The sequence below is a fragment of the Terrapene carolina genome, unplaced genomic scaffold (genome assembly GCF_002925995.2).
Source record: "Terrapene carolina triunguis isolate 2854851 unplaced genomic scaffold, T_m_triunguis-2.0 Scaffold120, whole genome shotgun sequence".
NCBI lineage: Eukaryota > Metazoa > Chordata > Testudines > Emydidae > Terrapene > Terrapene triunguis.
The window spans coordinates 12,218,023-12,232,478 of NW_020664471.1; the positions used below are offsets into that span (position 1 = coordinate 12,218,023).

Below are 14,456 nucleotides of genomic sequence, written 5' to 3' on the forward strand. Positions count from 1 at the left end.
CGGCCCGGCCTGCCAGGGGCTTTCCCTACACAAGCGGCGACCCCAGTTTGAGAAACCCTGGTCAATGCAATCTACCCTGTTTTAGTTTTCCTCAGATTATATAACATCTTACTTGCAAAAAGGCAATTTTGCATGCACTGTTAATCAGCTTTAAGGCTGAAAAAACAAGCACTCAAAAGTCAGGGAATTCCAAAAGTTAAGATTAAATGCTCAGCCTTAACTCAGCATTCTTATACATACATCTTTAAAATATGGTGTCATTATTTTCATCAAATAAAACTGAATGCAAACTAGACTTTTGTACAACCTTTCATATAGTACACAGACTATATGTGTTACTCATTTAAATTTGTCACTGAATATTTCATTAATTACTTTGGTATTATTAAATTATAAATTGAACCTTCACATGGCCAACACACAAGACATATCACAAACACATTTTAATAAAGAGTTCACACCGTACTCTAGTTAAACTTGGGAGAATTACATATGTCTCTAATCTTGTTCAGAATGTTCTAGGGCACTTATCTTCAACAACATAATCTTCACAAAGTAGTTCCTTGTGGGAGTGGCTACTTGGGACCCTGTTTAAAAATGAAACTATAAAACCCCCTGAGCAATGCTAGTTTAAAAGGCATTGGAATATCGACAACTACAAGAGATGGTTTCAGAAGTCACAATATCATCGCTCTTTCCTTATTTCATACAAATTAAGGTCTCTTCAAAGCACCTGAAAAGCCTGAGTGAAAATTTAGAAGTACTAAATATAAGTGGAAATATTTTTACAATACTATTGAATAATAGTATGTTAGTGATCGATACATTTGCAAAAAATATCAAATTATTATTTCCTACAATTTTACATTACTTTATGTTCATCTGTTTTGTAAATACACATCTAGCAATTTCATAGACTTACAGGTGCTTCTGAAAAAGGGAACTGGCTTTCTGGACTATCATCAGAGTTTGTTATGCAGTAATATGTGCACTGTACAGAAGGATGTGTAACAAATTTCAGTTTGTATGTAAGATAACTGAAGTTGCTTCCTGATTAATAAGTAACTATGTTCTAGATTAAATAAACTCCATGCCTGAGGGCTGAAGAGTTTGAGTGTGGTGTTACTAAATCAAATAGAACTATCAAGCAATTAAATGCAATTGTATATTTCTTTTCACCTTTCCCTCCCATCTGTCAGGCATGCTCTACTCCACCCCCCGAAACACGTTCACATGCTTAGGGATAAGGACAGACTGTGCCAACAATAAGAATGGTGTATATTAAATTATATTTAGAACTAAAAAGGATGCTCTTACTCTCCAACTTCAATTGCATTACTAAGCAGTAAAGATATGAGAATGGGTGGGGAGGGAAAGGATTCATGGCTGAAGTACTGTCCTGAGCCACTTTGAGGAGCAACATGAAGGCCACTACAGGAAAGAAAAAAATGTATTTTTAATACCCCACCCCACCTGCAGGCTGCTCTGAGCAGGGACTGAGCAGCACTTTGGGTGTGCTACTCGTGCCTTTGCTAGTAATAGCATGACTGAATCAGGAGAATGAGCCCTTGCGTGTTTTGTTTTAGATGCATTTTCAAGGCATCCAATATTCTCACTCCTGGCCAAGAAGCCCTCCTCACCTATCTGGTAGTAAAGGTTTTGGGGCTGAACATAGATGATGGGGGAGAGGAAACAGTAACAGCAGTTAGTGGTTTTAAAAAACAAAAACAAAAATGAACCAGAACAAACAAACAAGCAATTTTCTAGCCCACTTTTCTTTCTTCTGGGCAGTTTTAATATTCTCATGTAATATTTGAAGTATTTCCAATTTGTCACTTGAATGGAGGTGGGTGAGGTGGGCAGATCTAATCCTTAAATAAAGTTTGAAAATTCTTAAGTAAAGTAAGAAAATTCTCAATGTATACATTCACTGGTCAGCCACTGGGATAACTATACTCTGTACAATTGTTATGTAAATCCTTCCCCCTCAGAACATGCCAGCTATATTAGCTAGATAAGGGATTTGCATATTGTACTGCTAGACAATAACTGCAGAAATTATGCAATTATGCCACCTACCCACAGCCAGAATGTATGCATTTGCATCAGAGAGAAAACTATAGTTATACATCAGTAGCTGTACAGCACTGCTGTTGTTTAATGGGGTAGTACAATACACTGACATTAAACTATTTGACAAATGTAGGACTAGATGTGGATTTACCACTAGCCCCAAAAAGCTTTGTTAGATAGTTCTGCTGCATCAGGAGCAGACCGGGGCCAACTTGTGACCAATTCACAATTCCTGGTTCTAACCTTACTCTAGGCAGGGTTGGCGGGAGGGGAGAAATAGTCTGCACGAGCCCTTCATCTGGCACAGATTACTTCCACAACAGCTCACAGCTGTGTTAGCTGGTATACTGGGAGGTGAAGTCAAGCCACAACCTACTCCTCACCTCTGCCTGCTCACTTTTACAGGATGGGGGGAGGGGAGGGAGTAGCAGCGCTATAGAGGCTGTTCTCCCCACTGTACAGTAATCTGCAGCAATGAGTGTAGCTGATGCACAAGAGCAAGGTACCTTATGTTCCGGGAAGAAAGGGAACAGGTGCATGGGGCAAGCCACGATTTTGCTCATATGAAGAAGCTACATTGTAAAGCATCCTCCTCAAGAACAGAATAAATGTTAAGTATTCAATCTTATTTCTTCTATTTCCTGTCTGTGGAGTGATTAATTTCTCAGCCTTCATGATTCATGGACAATTTTTTTCCTTAATTAATTTTGAAAACGCTAAGGTAAGAAAATCTGAATTATCCATCACACAGTGCTTCTAACTTCCTTGATCTCGGCCTATCTGGCTCAATAATTCATGAATGCAGCCATTATTAATTGAGGTCTGGTACTCTAATTGGAATTATTTTATTAATGTATGCAATAATACACTTGCACACACTGGCAATTTTTTTTAGAGACTGGAATAACCTATTAACTCCTTATCGCTTTAGCTAAAGGATGCTGCTGAGCTAAACTCTGAGTGCAGTGAACATTAAATTTGCCTGCTTTAGCAGTCAAAGAGGGTACTGCCTGTGAGCCAAACTTCAGACTTTCAACGCTCAACTACTGAACATTTTCTTCAAGCCATGTCCAGTCTGAAATTTCTAACTTTATCCCTTTCTGAGTTAGTTGAGAGTAAAGTTTCTTTAAATTTGAGCATTTTCTATATTTGAGTAATACAGAAGTGGGTGAACCAATTTTATTCAGCCTCTTCAAGAAAAAAAATCCCAAATTCACCTTTAGATAGAGACCCAGTCTGGAAAAATTTCAATCTTCAATGAACTGGAGGAAGTTAAGAACAAGTGAAGAGACCTGGGTGGGTTTAAAATAAGAGCTGGAATTCAAACTGAACTATACTAGTGCTTCTCTTGCATAGAAAGTCAAATGCTCCATTTAAATTAGAAAATTGATTGGTAAATAAGGATTTGACAGTGTTACTACTTATTCACGGTTTTTTGCAACTATGTTTGCATAGTGCATGACTGATGTCCTTACATCAGAGAGTACTTTTATATCAATCTAGATATTCTCAAATAGGTTACAAATGACTGTCTCTCTACACATCTCAGAACATGTTGCTATTTAAATGGAAATAGGTCATTTAAAAACAAATATTCATTGCTTCCACCTTCACCAAGACCTGAGTTTAGGAGTCTGTGTTGACCCTCCAAGAGCTGACAGTTGAGAGACTGTAAAACACAGGTAAGATATTTTTTAGGGATGCGTTATGTCAACAATTTGTGCTGGGAAAACAGAATCCTGAACTCAGGTCTCGGCAAGTACTGTTAAATAATGGATTCATTGATTTTCATGTTTTTAAAGTGTAACTTATGATTAAATCTACACATACTGGTAAGAGATCTTAACACTTTTTAATAAAGCTTTTAGATCATGTGAATAGGATTAAAGTCTGCAAATACCTAATGCCAATGCAATAGAATGAAGTCCCAGTTCTAAAGCTGCCCCCTCTCCGTCAGGTGCACATAAAATATGCATGTGTAAAAGATGGGACATGATTTCTAAAGTTAAGTGAACATGGAAGCAGTAGCCTCATGTATACACAAATAGGTAACCTGCACATGTACATGTGGTATTTTGCAGTACTGGCCACCAAAAGCATTCAAATATCATAAGTGAGGCCCCAAAAAGTCATGATTAGCGTAATAAGTCTTTTTTTGTTTTGTTGAGTGTGAGAGAAAGTGGATTTATTTATTTATTTTTTAAAAAGAACTAATGTTGGACTCTTTCTTTGCCTTCTGAACCATCAGGCTGCAGTCACTTCACATTCCTAAATTTTTCTTTGCAACCACAATGGCTGGAAACTTACCTTAAAAAAATCCAAACCGTGAGGCTCTCATGTGATGTCTTAACTCCAACAGCTGGAGCTTTAAGAAATACTCCAAATATTGTGATGCTTAAGTAAAAACTGCAAGAGTTGGCAATGCTGTATTTGCAAGCATGTTAAGCATATGCAAGGGTAAAAGAAGGTGTTCAGTTTTGCACAAGGAACCACAACTGCCTATAATTTTTGCACACACAAGAGACAGCTGACTGAAAATTTGGCCCCATATGTGCAAAATGATCACTAGAGCCAAAATGTTAGCTGAAATTTGGAAACTGTACCTATATTTAGGATGGCTGCATAACAGAGGTGTCAATATGACCACTTCATATTCACATGTAGTAACTTCTGCTACTGATAGGATCTCATGTTTAGCTTCAGGATGACAGATATACATCACTGTACTTGATCTGGGCAGGTTTTGTCTCAAAGTACAAGGTGTACCATTTCCCATTCCTACAGGATAGTATGGGGTCATCTGCCCTTCTATGTTCTTTGTAGGAATCTAGGTGAAAGCAAAAAAGTTAATTAGAAATTGCAGTAGAGCTGTTTCACTTCTCTGTAATGGCAACACTACAGCTCATTAGACTCCATGTTTCAATAATGTTTTAATCATATTTTCATTTAGGGATTTTTTTTTTTCTCCTTTTGCCAAGAGGTAGAGTGTAGTAGTTAGCGGGCAGGAACTTCACAGGTAGAAGAAAGTAGAGAGTTAAGGATCTTAATGTATAATCAGGAAAAACCAATGAGTGAATGGGTAAAGGTTAGGAGCAATAACAGTTAATAAGATAATGTAAAAGCCCAGGCAGCCTTCAGCAATAGATAGATAGAATTGGAGTAGGGATAAGCAGAGAAATAAAGTGCTACCAGGCCAAAAGATGACTGCATATATGCCCACTTTATAATGCAAAAGTTCATAGGTTCTCACATACCATGGATCTGTCTTAAATTTAAGATTTGTGGTGTTACTAAGGGTTTTTTATAAAACTTAGCACTTCAACAAGAATGTGGAAAGTGATTCTTTTAAAAAATAAATTAACTGTCACCTTAGCCTTAACGTCCAGTGTCTTGGGACTGGACAGGGCAAGAAACTCATTGGTGGAAGAGAACAAGTGTCTCCAAAACTGGACCAGTGATCAAAAAGGGAAAAGAGCTTATTTTCTACTCACACCTGGATTAATGAACTGAACATTTAATCATATCTACATTTAGTTGCCTCCACTGTTGATGGTAAAAGTGAAAGCAATGTTTTACACTTGCCTCTTTCAGATTTTCCTTTTCGTCTTGATCTACAGAATAATATAAGAATGAGAGAAGTGTAAAGGTCTTTAAAATATATATAAAATAATAAAGATATGAAATTATATACAAAAAGTTATGCTAGGTAAGAGATTCAGTTTTAGAAATAAAGCCATTTCCTCTCAGCACACCAGCCCTGATTGTACCATACTGACATTTTCAATGTGAGACTAAGTTTGATTACACAATTATCATTTGCTTAATACTGGTTTTCACTGAAACATGCTTGTACATTAGAAGAATGTTGTCAAATATTACATGGCAAATGTTTGTCCTAAAGTACTATAAAACTTTTATAATTTAATGTGTCAAATCTTCCTTTAATCTTAAATTTTTACTTATGTTGATATGTCTGTCACTTAGGATTTTTTTCTTTTTAAATGGATTAACAAATAATATTTGTTCAAAGATTTTTTTGTATACTTTGTATTTCACAGCACTTTGTGTACAGTCAGTTTCTCTATTCAATCTCACCTGTCTGTAGAAGTAGGGGCAAGAAGAAAATGCAGTTGTAAAATGAAGACACTGATAAGGGGACTGGAGCAAGCAGAATAAACTCTTTTAAAATGACTAGTTTCAAAGTTAGTGTCCCGTTAAACAAAAAAAGCCTCTTATGTTTGGGAACTCAAGACAAGCCAGATTCTGCTCTGTGGTAAGGTCACTGTGCTGAAGCAGTGCCAAGTGACCTTACTGCTGCCCTAAAGGGGCAACTGACCACATCCTTCATGAGGGAATTCTTTTTGCTGGCACAGCAGACTATGCTTACATCTCCTTCCTCTCCCCACTCTCTGTGCTTAGGGAGCATGCTGGAAGCAGGGCTAGAGTGTACTGCACGCCAATGATCACTTTGTTTATTTGCCCCCAGTTGGGTGCTACAAGGTGGTACAGGTCTCAACAGCTTTAGGATTCTCTAACCTGTGCCAGAGACGGGATCAGCATAATTGTTAGTAAGATAAGAAAGGAGACTTCGGGCCACCCTGACATCTCCCCTTGAGCTGCACCAAGCTTGCTTTAGCACACCTGGGGAGTGAGGCCACAATGTTTTGGGATTCTTTCATACCCTATTCAAGACTATGCTGGCATCAATTATGTTAATGCACAAGTATAAGTTGAGCCAAGGAATTTCAACTCCATATGAAGCATAGAAAAAAATAAAATTGTCACCTAATGGAAAAGGACAGAATAACTAAAAAAAGGATGTTAACATTTCTAAGATCCCAATCCACCTCCAGAGGTGATGCAAGTTTTACCATTGTGCACTAAATTTTATCCAAGATCTGCTAAGTACTGTACATATAACACAGTCTCTGCCCTGAATTACTTAGAATTCTAAACACAAAAAACAGTCAAAAACCAAGTGAACAGGTTACAGCATACAAGCAGAGGGATTAGGACAAAGACTGGCACAGGTTCATTTTTAATATTTTGTATGTATGTTCTATCCCCAACTGCCCTTCTACCTAGCCATAATTAGTTGGCAGATTTCTTGTAGGTGGCCTGGCTGAACTGATAGGATGGGGAGAAGATGAGGCGCCAAGAGGAAATTACCACAAAACAATGGAGTTAGGAAAAGTAGCATTCCACTGTGTTCTACTTCTCTCTTCAACTGGAAAGCACATTGGACATTTTTCCATACATAAGTTCTAGCATATTTTTGTGAAAACAACAAATACCAGAATGTATACATCATCAGCATTAGCAAAAACCCCACAAACAAAAAACAGAGACAAACCTGGGTCTGATAATGGACTCTTTATCAGCATGTTCCCAAGGTAGTACTCTTGGATGTTTATTTTCTACAACCAAAAACAAATACAATTATAGTTTTGTTTGTTAAAGCTAACTTTCCCCACATAAGCTTCAAGAGCGCTTTCTGTTCATTCCCGTCAGAATTCATTTGTGGTAACTTCAGCATCAAAGTGTCAGTTCTAAATTATTTTATTTTTTTGTTTGGGTCTCATAAGCTTGTACAAACATACCTGGCCAGTTTCTTTCTCTTCATGGTATTGACGAATATATTTTCCATGGCAGACTTCATAAGTCCAGTAAGATTCAATCTAAAAAAAAAAAAAATTCATGTTTTAGTCAGCAACACAAGAGTCTGGCAATCAAAATTTTCCAAAACTTTAGGACTTAATTTTGACAGATGAGTAGCAAAACCAACCCTGTCAGTAGGATGATGGAACCCTAAAAGAGCAAAAAACTGCAGTGAATTTTCCCAGCATTCCAGGGTTAACTGTGTTCCAAATATGCATAATGGGTCAAATTACTGTGGTTTTTTTTGCTGATGTTGTGAAGCATCTTTCACGGAGGTGAGAGCCAAATACACCTCCACCAATCCAGAGCCGGATTGTGAGGCCGCAGCACAGACCTGCTGTTGCCACTACTATGGACTATAGGTTGAATTATTAGTTGCAGCCCACTCCCCTTCCCATGCCACTTGTGTGGAGGTGTTGGGATGCTGGATCTGAACAATAATGGATATGGAATGTACTCTCCCTGGTCCATCCTCAGTGCTAACATGCCTGGGGCAAGTATTTAGTTCACCTCCACATGGTCCAAGGGGTTGTCCCTCCCCTGCTTTGTGGCCACTCTGCCCAGGACAAATGCAGAGATAAGGTAGTATGGAGGGACTTTAGTACTTGGATGAATTTTATCCCGTGAAAGAATTCTGGATAGCTAAGGCTTTGATGGTGAGTGAATCTGGTCTAATCACACTTGTCAGGATTCACTGGCCACTTTTAAAAATGTAGCAACTTTTTTTTTTTAAATGTAATAATATCAAGAAGTTATGTTTGAGAGGCAAACTTCTGGGGTCTCTGGAGGCACTTATCTTTTAGCCTTGTCATACATTCAAGGCAGGTCTTGTAACCACAAGCTGTCCTGTACACCTCTACCCCGATAGAACGCTGTCCTTGGGAACCAAAAAATCTTACTGCGTTATAGGTGAAACCGCATTACATTGAACTTGCTTTGATCTGCCAGAGTGCGCAGCCCCGCCCCCCTGGAGCACTGCTTTACTGCGTTATATCCGAATTCGTGTTATATCGGGTCGCGTTATATCGGGGTAGAGGTGTATTATGGTTTGCATACTGGAAGTACGATGACAAATTGTTAGTATAGTCACCGTATCTACAATTATTTAGAATGCAAATTTTTTAGCAACACTATTAAATATTAACGTTAATGAAGTTTATAAAGCATTCTTGCTTTAACCGCTAAATGGAATCTCATATACATATTTGAATGTTTATTGTAGTCAACTGTAAATAGGTTGAAATGTAGATGGTTTATTCTGCTAATTTGCAAATTTGAGTGAAAACAGAAGGAACATACTCTATATGAACAACTACTTTGTTTGAAAAGAGGTTCCAACAATTCTCCTGGACTAGGCCCTTTGTAATCCTTTTCTTCTTCCTAGAACAAAAAAGATTTGACACTTTTAGCTATATATGCAATATTAAAATTAAATGTACAATAGTCAGATCATTAATTTGAATAAGGAAAAAAAATCACTTGCAAAGATTAAGATACAAAATCTCTGTCTCCAATAACATGCTGTGTGATAATTAAAACAATCTTTAAATTTTAGTTATTAGGAAGGGACACTGAAGAAAAGTATAAGAGTCATAAATAAATCAGCAAACCAAACAAATCCAGGAATTACAGAATTGGAACACAAACTGTAGAAATATGGCTTTTTTGTATTTTTAGAAGTACTAGAGTTCAACCTGCTGATGACAAAATAAGATACAAGCATTCAAACTGAGGTGTGAATAATTTCTATAGCACTGAAAACATTTAGCACCTGTTTCCTAATTCAATATTTTTGTTGCAAATGTACACTAAAAAGGTAGCTGTCACCAGGGTTTTCAGAGAACAAAAATCTGAGTCTAATTTTTAAAAAAAGGCAGAAGTAAGATTCGGTGAAAAATGATTTGTGATGTATGCCATTAACACACGCACACATTAAAGAGATTTCCATTGTATTGTCTGTTAGAACTAGCAAACATTTCTTTTTTGTCAGACTTTTTTATTTGGATACTACTATTGTAGAGGTACAAGGTACAGAGGAGAGCAGAAGTGTCAGCAGCACTTATAATGGACATCATATTGCAAATTCAAAGGTTGTGGACAATTAAGGCAATATTCTCTAATGCAAAGTTCTAGGTCTGTGAGACTCCAACCTGACCTGGTTTTCAACCTTTTTTCAAGTCCCCTCTTTCTTTCCTTGCAATGGATTTGTAGATGGACAGACCCCTATAGCTCTTTCGTGCATACCACATTCTAGCATAGCTGTGGCCTTCTCCTCATCCTCTCTCTCTCATGGCCTTTTCTGTCTCTTTTTGTCAGATTTTCCTTTTCTATTTTATTGTTGTTGGCTCAATTTTTGCCTCCCTTCTCCATACATCTGAATGCTACATGGTGCTCTGACTCACCTGATAGAGCCATGGGGCTAGGTGGCACAATCTTGTGAGTGAGCCAAGAGCCACAGAAGAGAAGCTAAACTTGTACACGTGAGCTGATCCCACAGCTGGCTGCACAGGCACAAGCAGCCACCTACTATTTTACATGAAGTAGCTGCAGAAGGATATCTTCAACAGGAAGTGAGGTGGATGTGAAGTTATGTAGCTTGCCTGTCCCCACTGCTGCTTCTCCTCTATCTGCCCCCTCCTGGCCTATTCTTGTGCTACTGCCTCTCCTGTGAAGAAACCACATCCCCTATTTGGGGGGGAGGGGAGAACCTTCCCATAGTTACTTTTATGGGAGAAGATGAGATATTCTGAAAACTCTGGCAGTACAGTGCTTTGCTCCTACCTAGTCATCCATCATTGCACAGGGAAAAACCCAGTAATGGAGTAGCAGTAGTATTAGCTATAACTTCTGTTGCCAAAACCAGTGGTTAAAGCAGTGGTCCCCAAACTGTGGGGTGCACACCTGAATGTTTGGGGGGCACATGGCCAGGCCTGGGCCAGCCCCCACAGGGGGTGGGGAGGGAGCAGCAACCAGCCCCGCTCTACCCCCAGCCTAGCTCCAATCCCAACTGCAGCTCCACGCCAACCCTAGCCCTGCTCCACCCCCAGCCACAACTCCACTCCGCCCCCTGGTCAGCTCTGCCCTCATTCCCACTCTGCCCTGAGGCCAGCTCCGCTTCTAGCCCCAGCTCCTCCCCCATCCCAACTTCTGCCCCCAGCTCTGCCTTAAATCCAAGCTCCTCTGAATGGAATGGAGGACACAGACAGATTCCATTACTGATAAGGGAGGGGGGCACGACAGGAAAAGTTTGGGCACTACTGGGTTAAAGTAAGGGGGAAGAACAGCTTCCCGCTACCGTCTTTAGCTGATATAAATAGCTTTCTTCCACAGTTTCCTGCTCCTCCATGACTCTTGTGCCAAAAGTGCCCCTTCCTATTTCAATCTGCTTTAAATACCACTTATACCTAAGGCTACATTTATGTCACGGAGGTCATGGAAGTCACGGAATCCATGATTTCCAGAGACCTCCGTGACATTTTCTGCTTCAGTCCCTGGAGTTGCGGGACTGGAACTAGCAGCCAGCAGGACCCCAGCAGAGTTACAGTGATAGCCTCTTCAGGGTCCCCCTGCAGATTTCCAGGGACAGGTGACAGCCTCCTCAGGGTTCCAGTGACCGGGGACAGCCTTGCGGGGGGGGAAGAGGGGCAAAGGGAGGGGGAAAGAACCCTGCAGCTCTCAGCCACCACAGTGTCAGGAGAAACCACAGAGCCGCACCAGCAAAAGTCAGACAGGTCATGGCTTCCGTGAATTTTTGTTTATTGCCCGTGATCTGTCCGTGACTTTTACTGAAAACAACAACCATGACAAAAATCTTAGCCTTACTTAAACCCAATGTTATTAGTTACCCAAACAAGAGGTGATGCTAGTGGACAGCGCATCTCTCCAGCAACATTGGCTACTACAAGCACATCAAACCTGCCTTTCTACTCTCTACCTTGGCTTCTCATACCATATCATGTCAAGTTCAAGACACTAAATGGTTTGGACCTAGAATTTCTAAAAGATCGCCTAAAGCTTCAGGATGTAGACCTTGCTCAACAGCTCCACTCCTCAGGCACAACAGAACTTTCTATCAGAAGGATAAGCTAATCTGTGCAGGACACATAGCTTTTCCCAGTGTACTTGGTCCAAGACTGTGAAATGAACTCCTGGAACTTCAGGGGTGGGCAAACTATGGCCCGCGGGCACATCTGGCCCTCGAGCTCACGCTGGGGAGTGGGATCAGGGGCCGCTCCACACGGCTCCCAGAAACAGCAGCATATCCCCCTCCGGCTCCTACGCATGGGGCAGCCAGGGGGCTCCGCTCCACACGCTGCCCCCGCAGCTCCCATTGGCCAAGAACCACAGCCAATGGGAGCTGCAGGGGTGAAGCCTGTGGATGCGGCAGCATGCAGCAGAGCTGCCTGACCATGCCTCTGCGTAGGAGCCGGAGGGGGAATATGCCGCTGTATCCAGGAGCTGCTTGAGGTAAGCACTGCCTGGAGCCTGCACCCCTGAGCCACCCCCCGTCCCAGCCCTGGTCCCCCTCTCACCCTCCTGCACCCCCCAGTCCCAGCCCGAAGCACCCTCCTGCACCCCAAACCCCTCATCCTCAGCCCCCCCCCCAGACCCTCACCCCCCCAATCCGCTCTGCTCCAGCCTGGAGCCCCCTTCCACACTCTGAACTCCTCATTTCTGGCCCCACCCCAGAATCTGCATGCCCAGCCCAGAGCCCATACCTCCTCCCACACCCCAACCCCAATTTCATGAGCATTCATGGCCCGCCACCATACAATTTCTATACCCACATGGGGCCCTCGGGCCAAAAAGTTTGCCCGCCCCTGCACTAGTGGAAGGTGCTCAGATATTAGTGATGAAGGTGGTATAAGAATCTGTAGCTCTGGAATTAAGGCACATAACTGAGACTAGCCAACCCACCAACCATTTTGCCTAATTAAGGACGTCAGGACTGGTTCACACCAAACCCACCAAGAACAGAACTACCATATTGTCTATAATGAACACGAATAGTTATAGAACTGCCATACTGTGAAACATTTTGCAGAGGAATTTTGTTTTAAAAAGGAAGAAAACTATTTAATTTTACAGATGTGTCACTAACAATCTGTAATTTCAACAACTTGACTTAAGCTTACCTCATCTCCGTTTGCTATCAGTGGAAGTATACATTTATATTTTTCTTTATCTACAGTTGTCATAATGATGTAATTATCTTCTTTGTACAAAACACCAGTTGTAGGCTAAAAGTAGAACAAAAACAAATCCCGTGAAGATGGATTTTTTTTTTTGGAAAATGCTATAAAAACTTAAATATATTCCTAGCCCTAGGTACAAAGCAGGTTATTCAAAAGAGTTCCCTGCATCTTCTCAGGTCCTAGGGATGTCAGCAGACTGCTTTTTACCATTTGCACTGACAGTTTGTCTTCTGATCTTTGTCTTAACGTTTATTTTTGCTCCTCTGCCTTTGTCTAGACTCTCCCTACCCCCATGTTCCTCTACCACCTTTTTTCTTTCATCATATTTACTCATTCCCTCTCTTTTCCCCGTTCAATAAAAATAAGAGAACTTGTAAGACATAACTTCCAAATGAATAGCGTGATGATGGGCTATGCTGTACCTCTTTCCTCTACCTTTTCCTTATTTTACCTAGGCTATAAAATCTTAAAGGCAGACAGCGTCTTCCTTTGCTTGAACAGAGTTTAATACAATGAACCCCAACTGCCCTTCCAAACAAAGTCTGTTATAAAATAACAGGAGTGTAGAGTAGATTAACATACTTTTCCTTTCTTTTAAATGCACATCTGAATCCCAGACTGCTTCTAACTCTGAAAAAGGCATGGCATGTTGGGGTCCCATCTTTGTATCTCAGTGACTGTCACTGCAAATATAGGTTTCAGAGTAGCAGCCGTGTTAGTCTGTATCCGCAAAAAGAACAGGAGTACTTGTGGCACCTTAGAGACTAACAAATTTGTTTTAAACGTTAAGACAAATTTGTTAGTCTCTAAGGTGCCACAAGTACTCCTGTTCTTCTTACTGCAAATATACTCAGTTTACAAATGAAGATGATTTTCCCAACTACAGTCATGCAAATTCAGCCTGGGATTTCTCTCTAGCTGGTGCATTCCACTCATGAAGGTTCCTTACATCCCATGTAGTTAACAGTCATTGTGATGATGAGCAATGCATAATCCAGCGCCTTCTCCTGACAAAGGCATCGGAGCTAACGAAATAAACTCAGGTCCTTGTCAGAAAATAAGACTTTAACTAAAGATGCACGAGCAGATTTGTAGATTTAAAATATTGATCTAGTCACTCTTCTGACCATACCCCACACGGCGTGACTCCCCCGCCCGGCCCCGCCGGGGCTCCCACCGACGGAATCCCCCCAGGGGCCTTCCCCGCCCACGGGGCTCTCCCCGCCCGCCAGCCCGGCCGCTCCCGCACTGACCAGGCTGAAGTCGGTGCCGGGCCAGTTCACCCTGAAGGGGACGTCGTCGCTGAGCTGCGGGAGAGCTCGGCCGCCGCCTCCGGCCCCCGCCAAGACCCCGCCTAGCAGCGCCAGCAGCGCCGCCGGTCCCAGCCGGCACCGCCTCATCCCGCTCGGCGGGGGGCTGCAGGGACCGATCGGGAGAAAGCCGGCAGCCACCCAGTCACAACCGCAAGCAGCCACCGGCCACGTCTGCTTCCGGTGGAGCGCTTGACGCCATTTCCGGGGCGGGCCGAGT

General features: G+C 41.5%; 1 protein-coding gene across 1 annotated transcript in view; it reads right to left on the reverse strand.

Annotated features, from left to right (window-relative positions):
• ERLEC1 (endoplasmic reticulum lectin 1) overlaps nt 1-14,417 on the reverse strand; it is a 24,463-nt gene extending 10,046 nt beyond the window's left edge. The window contains exons 1-7 of the mRNA XM_026652547.2: nt 14,180-14,417; nt 12,867-12,971; nt 9,031-9,111; nt 7,674-7,751; nt 7,427-7,490; nt 5,656-5,684; nt 4,677-4,900 (exon numbers count right to left, since the gene is read on the reverse strand). Of these exons, the coding sequence (XP_026508332.1) occupies nt 4,677-4,900; nt 5,656-5,684; nt 7,427-7,490; nt 7,674-7,751; nt 9,031-9,111; nt 12,867-12,971; nt 14,180-14,326 (728 nt within the window). The 5' untranslated portion in view covers nt 14,327-14,417. The remainder of the gene's footprint in view (nt 1-4,676; nt 4,901-5,655; nt 5,685-7,426; nt 7,491-7,673; nt 7,752-9,030; nt 9,112-12,866; nt 12,972-14,179) is intronic.
• Between the last annotated feature and the right edge of the window lie 39 nt (nt 14,418-14,456).